The sequence below is a fragment of the Antennarius striatus genome, chromosome 6 (genome assembly GCF_040054535.1).
Source record: "Antennarius striatus isolate MH-2024 chromosome 6, ASM4005453v1, whole genome shotgun sequence".
NCBI classification, from domain to species: domain Eukaryota; kingdom Metazoa; phylum Chordata; class Actinopteri; order Lophiiformes; family Antennariidae; genus Antennarius; species Antennarius striatus.
Window position 1 is genome coordinate 9,723,757 of NC_090781.1, and position 13,418 is coordinate 9,737,174.

A 13,418-nucleotide genomic window follows, 5' to 3' on the forward strand; every position below is an offset into this window, starting at 1 on the left:
TCTTGCCTCTTTAACTGTTTCTTGATATTTCTTCATTGATTCTTTCCAAATTTCATAAATTACATGCAAGCCTGTCTTCTTCCATTTCCGTTCTTTTCTCCTACAGTTTCTCTTCAGTTCCTGGATAGAATCATTCAGCCAAGGTTGCAGTGCACCATTTGGTTTTTTAGTTTTGTAGGGGGCAACCGAGTCCAGGACAGTGTGACAGATTTGGTTAAAGAGGGAGACCAACTCCTCTGAGTTAAAATGGATCAAAAGCAATTAAAGAAGCAACAGTAAAAAGCTCAGAAAACTGGCTGGTAGACATAGAGTTAAAAATGGACAGGTATGCTGTGATTAGAACACGATTGGAATAAAATTACATTAAAGAAAACTGCTTTATGGTCAGACACACAGATATCCTTTGTTACCAGGTTGTCAGGGCTGAGACCGTGATGAAGTATCAGGTCAAGGATGTGACCTTTTGAGTGGGTGGGTTCCTGTACAGCCTGAGTGAGTTTAAAGGATTTAAAAGTGTCCATAAAACCAGTAATAAAAGTTTGAGAAGGGCAACACACAGGTGTGTTAAAATCACCTAAAATGAGAACTTTATCATACTTTGTTATAAAACCAGATACTAACTCGGCAAACTCTTGGATAAAAACATTGTTTGGCCTGGGCGGTCTGTAGATTATTAAGATTAGCACTGGGTATTTAGAATATATTATAAAGCCAAGAGGTTCAAATGAGGTAAAATTGCTCTGTGGAATGGGAGTGCATTTAAAAATCTTCCTGTAAATAACAGCAACTCCCCCTCCCCTACCTGTCAGCCAGGGTTGATGGAGATGTGTAAAATTAGGGGGGGTTGCTTCAATGAGAGGGCCGCAGTCTCCCTCAGATAGCCATGTCTCTATAATAATAAAAAGTCCAATTTGTTATATAATTTGTTAAGTAATAAAATCATGGCATAAAAAGGATTTACTATTTAAGGATCTGATATTTAAAAGGCCAAAATTTACAGGATTAAGATTAAAATTAGAGGCAGGGGGTACCAGAGGTTGCCGAGGGATATGAATTAAATTGTTGTGGTTTGCAGTGGAGGGGTGTGATGATGAACGTGTTGCAGTGGGTCTATGATTGGAAATGATGGTGGGTATGACAGTGGGTGTGTCAGTTTTGTTTATGGGAGCTGAGTGTGATGACCGGAGTGACCAGTGGGGGGAGCCGTCGTGGGAATCAGTGTGTTGTGCAGTAGTAGAAGAAGAAGAGGGGCGTGTGACAGGTGTAAACAGTCAGTCACATGGGAGGGATTGTACTGCATGCTGCAAGTTAGCCGACAGCATTCGGCTACCCTGTTTGTTGGGATGTTTTCCGTCACTGTTAAAAAGAGAGGAAAGTTCCCAGAACAAGTTAAAATTGTCAATAAAAGCAAAGTTGTACTTCCTGCTGGCGGCCTGAAGCCAAGTGTGAAGGCTGAGGAGTCGACTAAAGCAGCTGGCTCTTCGACCGAGAGTTGCTGTTGGCCCTGAAATAAAAACAGATTTTCCACAGTCCTTTAAAACATCGAAGAGCAGGTTAAAATTGTTTTTGGTGCACTCTGACTCCCGGCTGTTTGTATCGTTAGTCCCCACATGCACCACAAGTCTTTTAACAGAGCTCGGGAGTGAGGGCAGGAGAGACAGGAGTTTATCCAGGACGTCGGGGACGGTGGCACCAGGGAGACAGTGTGTGATGGCGTTTATGAAGCGGATGTTCCTGGTGATGGAGTCGCCAATAATTAGTGTGTATGAGGGGAAGGGAGGATGTGGAGAAGGTGCTGATGGGCTGCCTTGAGCGGACAGAGGGCGTTCCGTCACCTCCGCCTGTGTTGGGACAGGACCGGTGTGCACAGATGGGCAGGAGTGCGGAGACGAGGAAGCCCGAGGCGACGACGCCCGTGGAAGACCCCCTGAGCGCCCGATAACAGCCTCCCTCAGCATCCTACAGTGGTCCCTCCCTGTGGAGGAGTGATGAGCAGACCGACCAACACTGGCCACCGGACCGACGCTGGCCGCAAATAGAGAAGGTTCGGCGGCAGCAGGCGGAGAAGGTTCGGGGGCCGCAGGTGGAGACGGCGCGGCGGCGCCGGGTGGAGCTGCAGCTGGAGTGGAGTACGAACCAGGAGGAGTCGGGACTTCAGGGGCATCGTCGGGATGGACCGGAGCCTCATCCAGCAGGATTGTGTAGCGGTTAGAGAGACCTAGGGGTGTGTGTGGAAGAATCCCACCCGAATCCTTCTTGCGTCCACGGCGCACCCCCTCTATCCAGGACGGTTGGGGCCCTGGATTGGCTCGATTTAGTGTGGAGCTGAAGATCGGGGCCTTAGGTCTTAAGTAAGCCATCATTAGGCTGAAAAAGCAAAACAAACCCATCAGAGACATAGCAAAAATATTAGGTGTGGCCAAATCAACTTTTTGGAACATTCTTAAAAAGAAAGAATGCACCGGTGAGCTCAGCAACACCAGAAGACCGCACAAAACTGTGGTGGACGACAGAAGAATTCTTTCCCTGGTGAAAACAAACCCCTTAACAATAGTTGGTCAGATCAAGAACACTCTCCAGGAAGTAGGCGTCTCTGTGTCAAAGTCAACAATCAAGAGAAGACTTCACCAGACTGAATACAGAGGCTTCAGCACAAGATGTAAACCACTGGTAAGCTCAAAAACAGGAAGACCAGATTGGAGTTTGCCAAAAAAAACCATCTAAAAAGCCGATACAGCTCTGGAACAACATCCTATGGACGAATGAGACAAAGATCAACGTCTACCAGAACGATGGAAGAAAAGAGTATGGGGAAGGAAAAGAACTGCCCATGCTCCAAAACATTCCACCTCATCAGTGAAAGATGGTGGTGGTAGTGTTATGGTGTGGGCATGTATGGCTGCCAATGGAATTGGTTCCCTTGTATTTATTGATGATGTGACTGATGACAAAAGCAGCAAGATGAATTCTGAAGTGTTTTGGGCAATATCATCTGCTCATGTACAACCAAATGCTTCAGAACTCATTGGACGGTGCTTCACAGTGCAGATGGACAATGATCTGAAACATTATGCGAAAGCAACCAAAGAGTGTTTTAAGGCAAAAATGTAGAATGTTATGGAATGGCCAAGTCAATCACCTGACCTGAATCCAATTGAGCATGCATTTTACTTGCTGAAGAGAAAACTGAAGGGAAATTGCCCCAAGAACAAGCAGGAACTGAAGACAGTTGCAGTAGAGATCTGGCAGAACATCACCAGGAACGAAACCCAGCTTCTGGTGATGTCTCTGCGTTCCAGACTTCAGCCTGTCATTGACTGCAGGGAAAAGTGAGAAGATGGCTGAAGGGAAAAGCCAAAACGAAAAGAAGATTTAGTTCTTGTAAATAAAAACTATGATTTTCCTTATATAATTTAACCATTTGTCTGGTGGCTCTTTGGGACTTGGGGACGATGGGGCCTGTTCGTGTTATGACTCAGGCACTGCTAGACTGGGCATAACAGTAACCCCTGTGCCCCAGCAAAAAAACATCGACTCCCCAGCAATGTATAGTGAATTCATTAGAGTGATTAAACATTGGAGACAAGTGAATTATTGTGAAAATCTTTATGTTACTGACCATGTTACAGTCTGTTGCTCAGGTAAGATTCAGCAAACAGTATATCTGTGAGTCATGAACCGATCCAGACCACTTTGCATCATCACATATGCTCTCGACAGATATTAGGTTATATATGATGCAATCTGGGTGGCAGGAGGCGCAGTGGGTAGCGCTGTTGCCGCACGACAAGGCGGTTCCGGGTTTGAATCCCACTCTGTGCGGAGTTTACATGTTCTTCCCGTGTCTGCGTGGGTTCTCTTCGGGTTATCCGGCTTCCTCCCACCTCCAAAAACATACAGTTCAGGTTACTTGGCCATTCCATAATTGCCCGTAGGAGTGAGTGTGTGTGAATGTTTGTATGTTTCTGTGTAGCTCTACGTTGCACTGGCGACGCACTGGGAGTTTGCCCCGCCTCACGCCCTATGACGACTGGGATAGGCCACAGCTCCCCGTGACTCGCGCAAGCGGATGAAGCGGGTAGGAAGATGAATGAATGATGCAGTCTATAACATTTTGAAACAGTAGTCAATCTACATGTATCGGCACATTTATGCTGTGCATGGAGTTCTTATTCACATTATCAGCCTCATTATGTGAGAGAGTCTTGATGGGAATGTGGGTGCCATCTATGCAGCCAATTACATTGGGCAATCCCAAACAAAATTTAAGTTACTAATCCAAATCTGAGGTTGCACCACAGTGTCATTAAAAGAATATGACTGAAAATAAATTTATCAGATATCTACATCATTCACCTGCAATTCTGTGAAAATCATCACTGATGATTCTGACAGGTTTATTTCCATGGAATAAGCCATTTCAAGGAGAGGCACACTGAGCTTCTCCCACATTCAATATAAACTATCATTTGCAAAGAAAACAAAACTGATTGCAACACAACACAATATCTGCTGGGATGTGAAAGCATGATTCCAATTTTTTCTGCTGCAAATGTGAGGATGGATTAGGTCATTGACGTGTGTGATGGATTGGTACGTGAAACAGCACTGATCATAAAGAACTATCTGGATATGACGGGACATCTGAATTGATTAATGCAGTATCGTCACCAATGGGATCCTTGTCAAACTGAAATGCCGTGTTTGCCTTTTTTATAAAACTGAACTACGGTAAAACTTTGTGAATGGTGTTTTATATATTTTAAATAATCATACAGAGCAATAAATATAAAAACTGAAATTGCGCCGTGAAAAAGTGAAAGATCTTGACTGAAGTACAGAGAAAAAACAATAACCAATAGAGAAGAAGAAGATCAACTTTATTAATCTCCTAAGGGAAATTACTTTTAACACTCCATACATATACTGTACATATCTTTGTGGTAGATACAATCATAAGCAGGCCCCTGAAAAACAACACACACAAGGGACCTGCGAGCATGCAATTAGTAAGCACACAACTAACAGTACATGGGGAGGCAGAGTGAAGGGCAGTAGTTTCAGTTAGGCGCCCAATTGAGCAGCTTGTAAGTGGACGGTGCCTTGCTTAAGGGTACCTCAGCAGTGGACGGGAGGTGTACTGACACCTCCCACAGTCAGCTCACATTCTGAGGATGTCTGGATGGAGCAGGAATTGATCTGCCAATTTCCAGGCAATGTCTGATCATAAGATGTCCGCTCTACTGCTGAGCCACTGCCGCCCAACTGATATGCAAGCTTTATTATCTCTCCAGAATAACTATAATGGAAGTTAAATGAATGTGCTAGTAATAATATTATGAAATATTGATTTCATCATATTTATCATAATGAATGATCATTATTTAAGTGATAAGAACAGACTTTATTTATCATCATAAAAACACATGCATGATACAGAGCTAAGAAAACCTATCTGCCCATCACGTGTTTCTTGGTGTTTCTTTCAGGTCTCCAAAGAATTATGAAACATTTTGGGGTGAAAATGCAGAGAAGTAAACCATAGCTAGAGGCCAGGATCGCAAATATTTCCACAGCTACAACATATTTCCCTGGAGAGCTAGCGTAAGCAGGGACAAATGTCACCCAGACAGCACAGAATATCAGCATGCTGAAGGTGATCAGTTTGGCCTCGTTGAAGTTGTCGGGGAGTTTCCTTGCGAGGAAGGCCAAAAGGAGGCAGGTACAGGCCAGCAGGCCAATGTACCCAAGGACCAGAGAAAATCCCAGCACAGACGCCATTACACACATCAATGTGACCTTTGACCCTTCTAACCCCACATCACGTTCAGGCACTGGTGGACTGAGGGACAGCCATAGAGTACAGATGATAACCTAAAGACAAAGTAAATGGATTTTAGTGTTTTAATTCAATATTGTTGTTAAAATAGTGAATGCAATAACAGATTGTTGTTTTAATTTAAAAAGCAAATCATTCGTACCTGTATAGAGGTAAAAAGAAAGACACTTCCTCTCTGTATGCCTGGACCAAACCACTTCATCAATCTTCCAGCACCAGGCTGAGCTGAGCGGAAAACAGCAAGAACTACTAGTGTTTTGACAAGGAGACAGGAAATACAAAGGACAAAGCTGATCCCAAAAGCTGCCTGCTGAAACCGACATGACCAGACTGATGGACGACCAATGAACACCAGTGAGCACAGAAAGCAGAGCTTCAGTGAAAGAAGAAGCAAAAAGCTCAGTTCTGAATTGTTGGCTCGTACCTGTGAAAGATTTACGCATTTAAATCACGTTGTAAATTTATGAGAGATCAATGAGAGAAAACTGTCAATGCACAAAAAGAATACTGTAACTTTGTTTTACCATTGGAGTCTGACGATAGTAAAGAAACACCACAAACACAGCTGTTGTCACTACAGCTCCAGACACAGCAGCTGTAGTCAGAGTAATGCCCAAAGTTTCATTAAAGGAGAGGAAGTCCAGCTGACGAGGGATACAGGCAGTTTGGTCAAAATTGGACCAGAACTCAGCAGGACAACGCTCACAGTGAAGGGAACCTGGAAGGGTTGAGGCCAGGACACCGAGAAGGAAAATTAAAAGGAAGAACAATATCTTCAGATATGAGGGGCGGCAGTGGCTCAGTGGTAAAGCTGGCGGTAGAGCAGGTCGTCCTATGATTCAAGATCGGCGGTTCGATTCCCGCTCCCGCCCCCCCCAAAATATACCCGGAGGTGAGCTGACAGTGGGAGGTGTCAGCTCATCTCCGGAGCACTGCCGAGGCACCCTTGAGCAAGGTGCCGTCCCCTTTACAAAAAAATTGCTCATTTGAGGCGCACCAAGAAGGAGCTGCCTGCCACTCTACCTCCCCTGCATGCCTACAGGCCCCCTTGTGTGTGTGTGTGTGATACAGGGGCCTGTACTCACATGTATGCATGCGTTTGTAATCAGTAGCTAGAGTGTGCTGTCTTAATTTCCCTTTGGGGATCAAACCAGTATATAAAATTAAAAATTAAAAAAAAATGAGTTTGTTCTGTTTTTTACCGGCTTTGTTGCTAATCTCCCCTTTAGCACATGGGACACAGTCAAAGCAGCATAGAGGTTCTCCTTTTCTGGGAACCTTCCAGGTACCTGGAGGGCAGATTTCACTGCACACTGAAAATGGCACCTGAAGAAAGTAAAACAGTATTTTGAAATGAATAATGCATTTAGAATTAAATCTAAAATATCTTCCAAATTTTCAGTCTCAATCAACAATCTTCCTTAATAATTACCTGTTTGGATCCACTGCTCCACTGAATTGCTGATTCGTTAATTTGAAGGTCAAAACCATCCACACGACCAATCAATATGAGATTAAGTTGCCCTTTAGAGTTCATCTGCCAGTTTACAAGGTCATACTTTGCTGGAATGTCAGAGCCTTGGAAATAAAACATATCTCCTTGTGGTGTGGTGACGTTCACTCGGTTCAAGTGCAGCAATAGCTGGAAGCATCAGATTTGGTGAAATATTTCATAAATTATTAAAAGAATGTAATATATCATAATACTGTATCATATATCACATCATATATACATATATCTTCATAAAATCTTTCAGAACTGTCAGTCTTGGGGATATCATGACTCATGATATTAGTATTAACCTCTGTGAGTTGGATGTGTTTTGGAGAGGCACAAGTAAATCTGTTCTTTCCCAGAAGCTGGTCTATATCAGGGCAGGAGAGACAGCTATGAAGGGCGTGGGCTGCAGCATAAACTGCGAGGTAGACATTATATGCAACCCTTAGATGAGTGGTGTCGGTAAATGGGTGCTGCACTTCCTTCAGAGACTCTGTCCCACTGCAGAGTGGTAGAACCTTCTTCATTAATTCTTTGGCACCAAAGGTAGATGAAATGTTTGACAGAGAGGAACTGCATCCAAACTGTTTTTCCCAGAGTTCTTGTAAGAATTTATTGTCAGGTTGATGAACTGGGTGTAAACTTCTGAGATACTTTTCAAACCCAACCATTGTTGAACTCTTAATGGCCACTCCAAGAACACCATTTGCCACTTTAGAGATGGCAACATCTTTGAGTAGATCATCACTTGTGCTCCAAGCCTCACTGGCCAAAAACTGTCTGTCAGTAACCTAGAGTAAGGCAAAACAAACAATATCAAGAGACATCAAGACAACATTGATCTCTAATGCTTGATAATGAATTACTTTGTCTATACAGTATAATTTTCCGTTGGAGTTGCTCACATTTATCTTAACAAGTTCCTGGAAAATTTCCCTTACATCTGTATACCAGCAAAAAATGAGAATCACCCTTACAGTTGAAGATTGAATTGTGAGGGCTACACGTCTTGCGTCACTCACAATATTTTCTCTTTTGACAGCTTCAATGAAATTCAAACACACCTCTTTACCCCAAATCTCTTCCTGAAATGCCTGAAATGTCAAACAATCACAAAATATCGGAACATATTTTTGTTTTTGGGTCTCATACATGAAGGAGGTGCATTGCAGTTTTTCAGGTAATTTGCAATATATTATCAAAAAGTATTAACCTGTATTGCCAAGTGACCATAATCACTGTTTTCAATTATTGCTCCCATCCAACTCCATTTATAGTGTGTGGCCAGTTGCGCCATGACCCTGGCCTGGTAAGCATCACTGGGGATTGTCCTGAAGAAATTAGGGAATTTTTTCTTGTCACTAAGACAGGGGCAGGAAGCCAAGTAGCTGATCTGAGACAGGGAATTATTTTTGTAACATTACAAACACAATACGTAATGATATATTCTGAATCAAAATATATATTTGTAAAAATGTTATAATACAAGTAAAACAAAGAACTATATGTTCTGGGAAAACTCACAATTGGAACAGAGACAGAACTTAGAATATGGGACAGGATTATGCTTGATGTAGATGAACCATCACCAATGAGCAAAGGAATGGGATAATCACCTGCCAATAACAACAACTGATTATCTGATCGATCAATCTCTCCCTATATATATATATATATATATATATATATATATATATATATATATACATACATACACAGACAGAGAGAGAGAGACAGAGTGTGTATGTGTGAAGTCATACCAGATGTCTTTCTAGGTTGTTTATCATATTTTGAAGGCAAAATAGATGTTAATAAGCTACAGCTTTGTGAGTGTCCTCCGACCAGTGATAGAGCACTTTGAAGAGACCAGGGGTATCTGTCACAGCTATCAAGTATATGGTAACCCAGTTTCACGCCTGGCAGCAGGGTGCTGTTGCGATTGATTTCTTCAACCGCAAATGCCATTGCATATGCATTTTTTAATCCACCAGCCTCAAAACTGAAAATGATGAGATATGAGTATAATGGTAAATATATATGAAGTGATATTGACTGAATCAAAAGGAAATTGAGATATGCAATTTCTTTTTCAAATAGTTTCAAAGATATACAGTGTATAGCATTAACACCGTAGATGGCCTTATTATTGAAATTGATTGTGTTCAAAAATCTAGATTTAAAAGATAAGCAATATATAAAAATAAAGTAGACAGAAACACACGTTTATGGATAGGCAGATGAAAAAAATAAAAACACAAGAATTATCCTATCGTAAATACAACATGATCTCCATACTGTGATAATATTTACCCAGTGCAAGGTTTATAATATGGTGGCTTGGTGAAGCCTTGGTCTACAGTTGTAGGTATGTAATGCAACTGAAAAAGTCCACCGATAACCACATCGCCATCCTGGGAAAGACTGTTATTGCTCCATCCACCCCACCGGGAGCATGGTACAGACTGAACAACTCTCAGTCCTGTTTGTGTACCCAGGACACTGAAAAGTATTGCTTGGAGTGCTATGGAGAGCCACTAAATGTAGAACCAAAGTAATAAAGATAAATATTCAACTGTTCTTGTCTAAAAATACATAAACATTTGGATAACAAAATATCTCCAACTGACAAGAGCTATAAACACAATTCATGCACAGCTGTTTCATCAAACTTTAAAATGAATTAATAACATTTGGACAAAGCACCTCACAATCACCATCCACAAATTCCTTTTACCAAAGACATACATTAAATTTAAATATACTGTTATGTCCTCATAACATTTACCTACCTGCAGGACAGATGGCATGTTTCATTTGAGTATAAAGTCACCATCACACAACAAAAAAATCAACTCTGAGCATTGTGTCTTACAAAAACATATCCCTCCTCTACTTTTGAGAAAGTCAAGCGTTGATATGAGTATTTATAGTATGTATCAAAAGCTTTTTGTAAGAAGGAAAACTGACAATTACTCCTCTGTGTAGTGGTAGAAAACCTTGTCCTTATCAAAACAACAGTATTTATTGCTCTTCTCTGTTCAGCTCAGCCCAAATGTGTCATTATTCATTAGAGACTTGATACAAACACTAACCAACACCAGATGGCAAAATATTTTGTCTGTATGGATGTGCTGTTCAACCCCTAGCATACACATCTGTTTGGTTTTCTTTTACTGACATATGGCAAAGCAAAAGCAAAAGGTGTATTTCTAACATTGATCCATCATTCCGGATTTCAAGTCTGCTCTTTTCCATTACAAAAACTTTAAACTTAGCGTTATGTGTTGTTTTAAAATGTCTTGTTCTGTAATGCTGAATGCTTCCTGATAGACTGGGTGCAAGACCATGTAACTCTCAAAATTAACAGGGAATAGATTTTGCATCTGCGTTAGACTTCCCTGTCCTGTGTTTTATGGTGAAATTAAAATCTTATAACCCAGGCTTCGTACATTGTGCCATGACATTTGGCTTCGCTGTTGTCAATACATATGAGTGAAATCTTGTTAGTATATAACACAAAAGGGGGAGCATGAAGCAGATAATTTCTGAAGCATTCACAGATACCCCACTTGTAACAACTCAACCCTGAATGTATCGTTGTTTAGGGGTGGGCGGATCGATCCAAATATAAGTATTATCGACACTAAGCAAGTACTTGGATCGGATCGATACTATTGTCCTGGAATCGATACTTTGCTCCTCCACAAATTTCCTCAAAGCGCCGCTTCTCTGTGCAAATAGCGCACCCCCCTCTCTCTCTTGACCAGAGCCCCCTGCTACTCTCTGAGTCTCTGCCTGACTAAGAAAGAAAGAAAAGTTAGAAAGTCAACTTTATTGATCACCTACGGGGAAATTATCTTTACACTCTTTACATGCGTATACAGTATACTGTATGTCAAACCATGCATACACAGTTGTGTACAGGCCCCTGAACAAACACAACACACTAGGGGCCTGTAGGCATGCGGTTAGTACAATTGTTAGTACATGGGGATGCAGAGTGAAGGGTCGCGACTTCTGGGTGTGCCCCAAATGAGCAGCTTGTGGGGGGGACGGCACCTTGCTCAAGGGCGCCTTGGCAGTGGCCTGGAGGTGAGCTGGCACCTCCCACTGTCAGCTCACACTCCAAGGATGTCTGGCTGGAGTGGGATTCGAACCGCCGATGTCTGAGCCACTGCTGCCCGCCCCGTAAGGCCCCCGTCCACACGATGGCGGATTTTTTTAAAAACGCGTCCACACGACAGCGTTTTCAAAAAAATCTCCGTCCACAATTAAACGCATCAGTGCTTTTTCGAAGACGGCTATAAGGATGCCAAACCATGTGATGGCAGTATTGAGTCAAATTTTATCCAATAGGAATCCTCCGTGTTTGGTTGTCACAACACACAGGCCCATAAATATGACGTCACAGAGGTTTTCGTCACGTCAGCGTTTTTAAAAAGTTGTGGATACACCGTCCACATGACAACGCATACCCAGCATTTTAAAAAAAATCCACCAAGGCCAGCGTTTTCAATAAGTTGTGTTTTCGTTCCGGATATCTGCGTTGTTGTTGCATTTTCAAAAAGTTCCAGCACAGTGTGGACGGGGCCTTAGTGACTCAGGCACACTCTTAGCCCCTCCCCCTACCTGGCCACTGGCCTGCTGCATCCTCTGGACACAGAGACAATGTACTCTGGCAGTCTTTTCATCCAAAAAATCAACAAGACCCAGGGTAGTATCTGTTTTTCACAATGTAATTGGGTATCAATTTTAGGAGGATTGGTTCAATGGTTATATGTTCACCCAGTTGGAAAAAATCTTGTTTTACTAAGGGCTACAGCTATCCATTACCCAAGTAATTGATTAATCTATTGATTAATTCTATTACTAAAGTAATCAGATAAAAATACAAGGTTCACAATATGTTATTGACATTGTTATTTATGTGACTGCTTTCCCATTTGGTCTGAATTGTAATGACATAAATAAAAGTTTTATAGTGAATGAGAAGAAACACCATTTTCATTAGTGTAATATTTATTACCCCAAAAATGAGTCTCTCATAATCTCCAATTTATTGTGAACCATGTACATTAAAGTGTTAAACAAACGTTAATGCCTGAAATAACATTACGTTACATTGCTGCTTTTTTTGGTTTGACTCTCATGACTTTGGTTCTGAACCAGTTGTTGTAGTAGAAGTATTTTATTTTTTTATACTGTTAAAGTTTGCATTGTAGTTCATCCATCCATCCATCCATCTTCCACCGCTTATCCGTAGTCAGGTGAGGGGGCAGCAGCTTCAACAGGGAGCCCCAAACTTACCTTTCCCCGGCCACATCCATCAGCTCTGACTGGGGGATCCCAAGGCGTTCCCAGGCCAGTGTTGAGATATAATCCCTCCACCTGGTCCTGGGTCTGCCCCGAAGTCTCCTCCCGGCTGGACGTGCCAGAAACACCTCCCTAGGGAGGCGTCCCGGAGGCATCCGCACCAGAAGCCCAAACCACCTCAACTGACTCCTTTCCACGCGAAGGAGCAGCAACTCTACTCTGAGCCCCTCGCGAACAGCAGTGTTTCTCACCTTATCTCTAAGGGAGATTCTCAGCTATCCGTCTGAGAAAGCCCATTTCAGCCGCTTGTATCCGCGATCTCGTTCTTTCCGTCATGACCCATTGCTCATGACCATAGGTGAGGGTAGGAACGAAGATTGAACAATTGATGGAGAGCTTTGCCTCTCGGCTTAGCTCCCTCTTTGTGACAACAGTGCGGTAAAGCGACTGCAATACCGCTCCTGCTGCCCCAAGGCTGAGCCCGACAAGATCAGAGCGGTTCTGGACATGCCGAATCCCACCGATGCAAAAGGGGTCCAGCGGTGTGTCGGATTTGTGAACTATCTGTCCAGGTTCATGCCATGGCACTGGCTGCTTAAGCATGATGCCGCCATGAAGGAAATCAAGACACTGGTCACAGCGGTGCCAGTCCTACAATATTATGATGTCCACAAGCCAGTCACCATACAGAGTGACTCTAGCCAGACAGGTCTGGGTTGCTGTCTGCTTCAGGAGGGACAGCTTGTTGTGTTTGCCTCCCGCGCATTG

The 13,418-nt window shown here is 42.7% G+C and overlaps 1 protein-coding gene across 1 annotated transcript; it reads right to left on the bottom strand.

The window, feature by feature from the left end:
- Window positions 1–5,451: 5,451 nt before the first annotated feature.
- olfcr1 (olfactory receptor C family, r1) lies at window positions 5,452–9,302 on the bottom strand. Its single transcript, XM_068317585.1, has 7 exons — window positions 9,194–9,302; window positions 8,862–8,953; window positions 7,272–7,481; window positions 7,042–7,165; window positions 6,364–6,557; window positions 5,982–6,263; window positions 5,452–5,874 (listed from the first exon to the last, which is right to left on the bottom strand). The coding sequence occupies exons 1-7, from the start codon at window positions 9,300–9,302 to the stop codon at window positions 5,452–5,454; spliced, it is 1,434 nt and encodes a 477-aa protein (XP_068173686.1).
- Window positions 9,303–13,418: the final 4,116 nt, after the last annotated feature.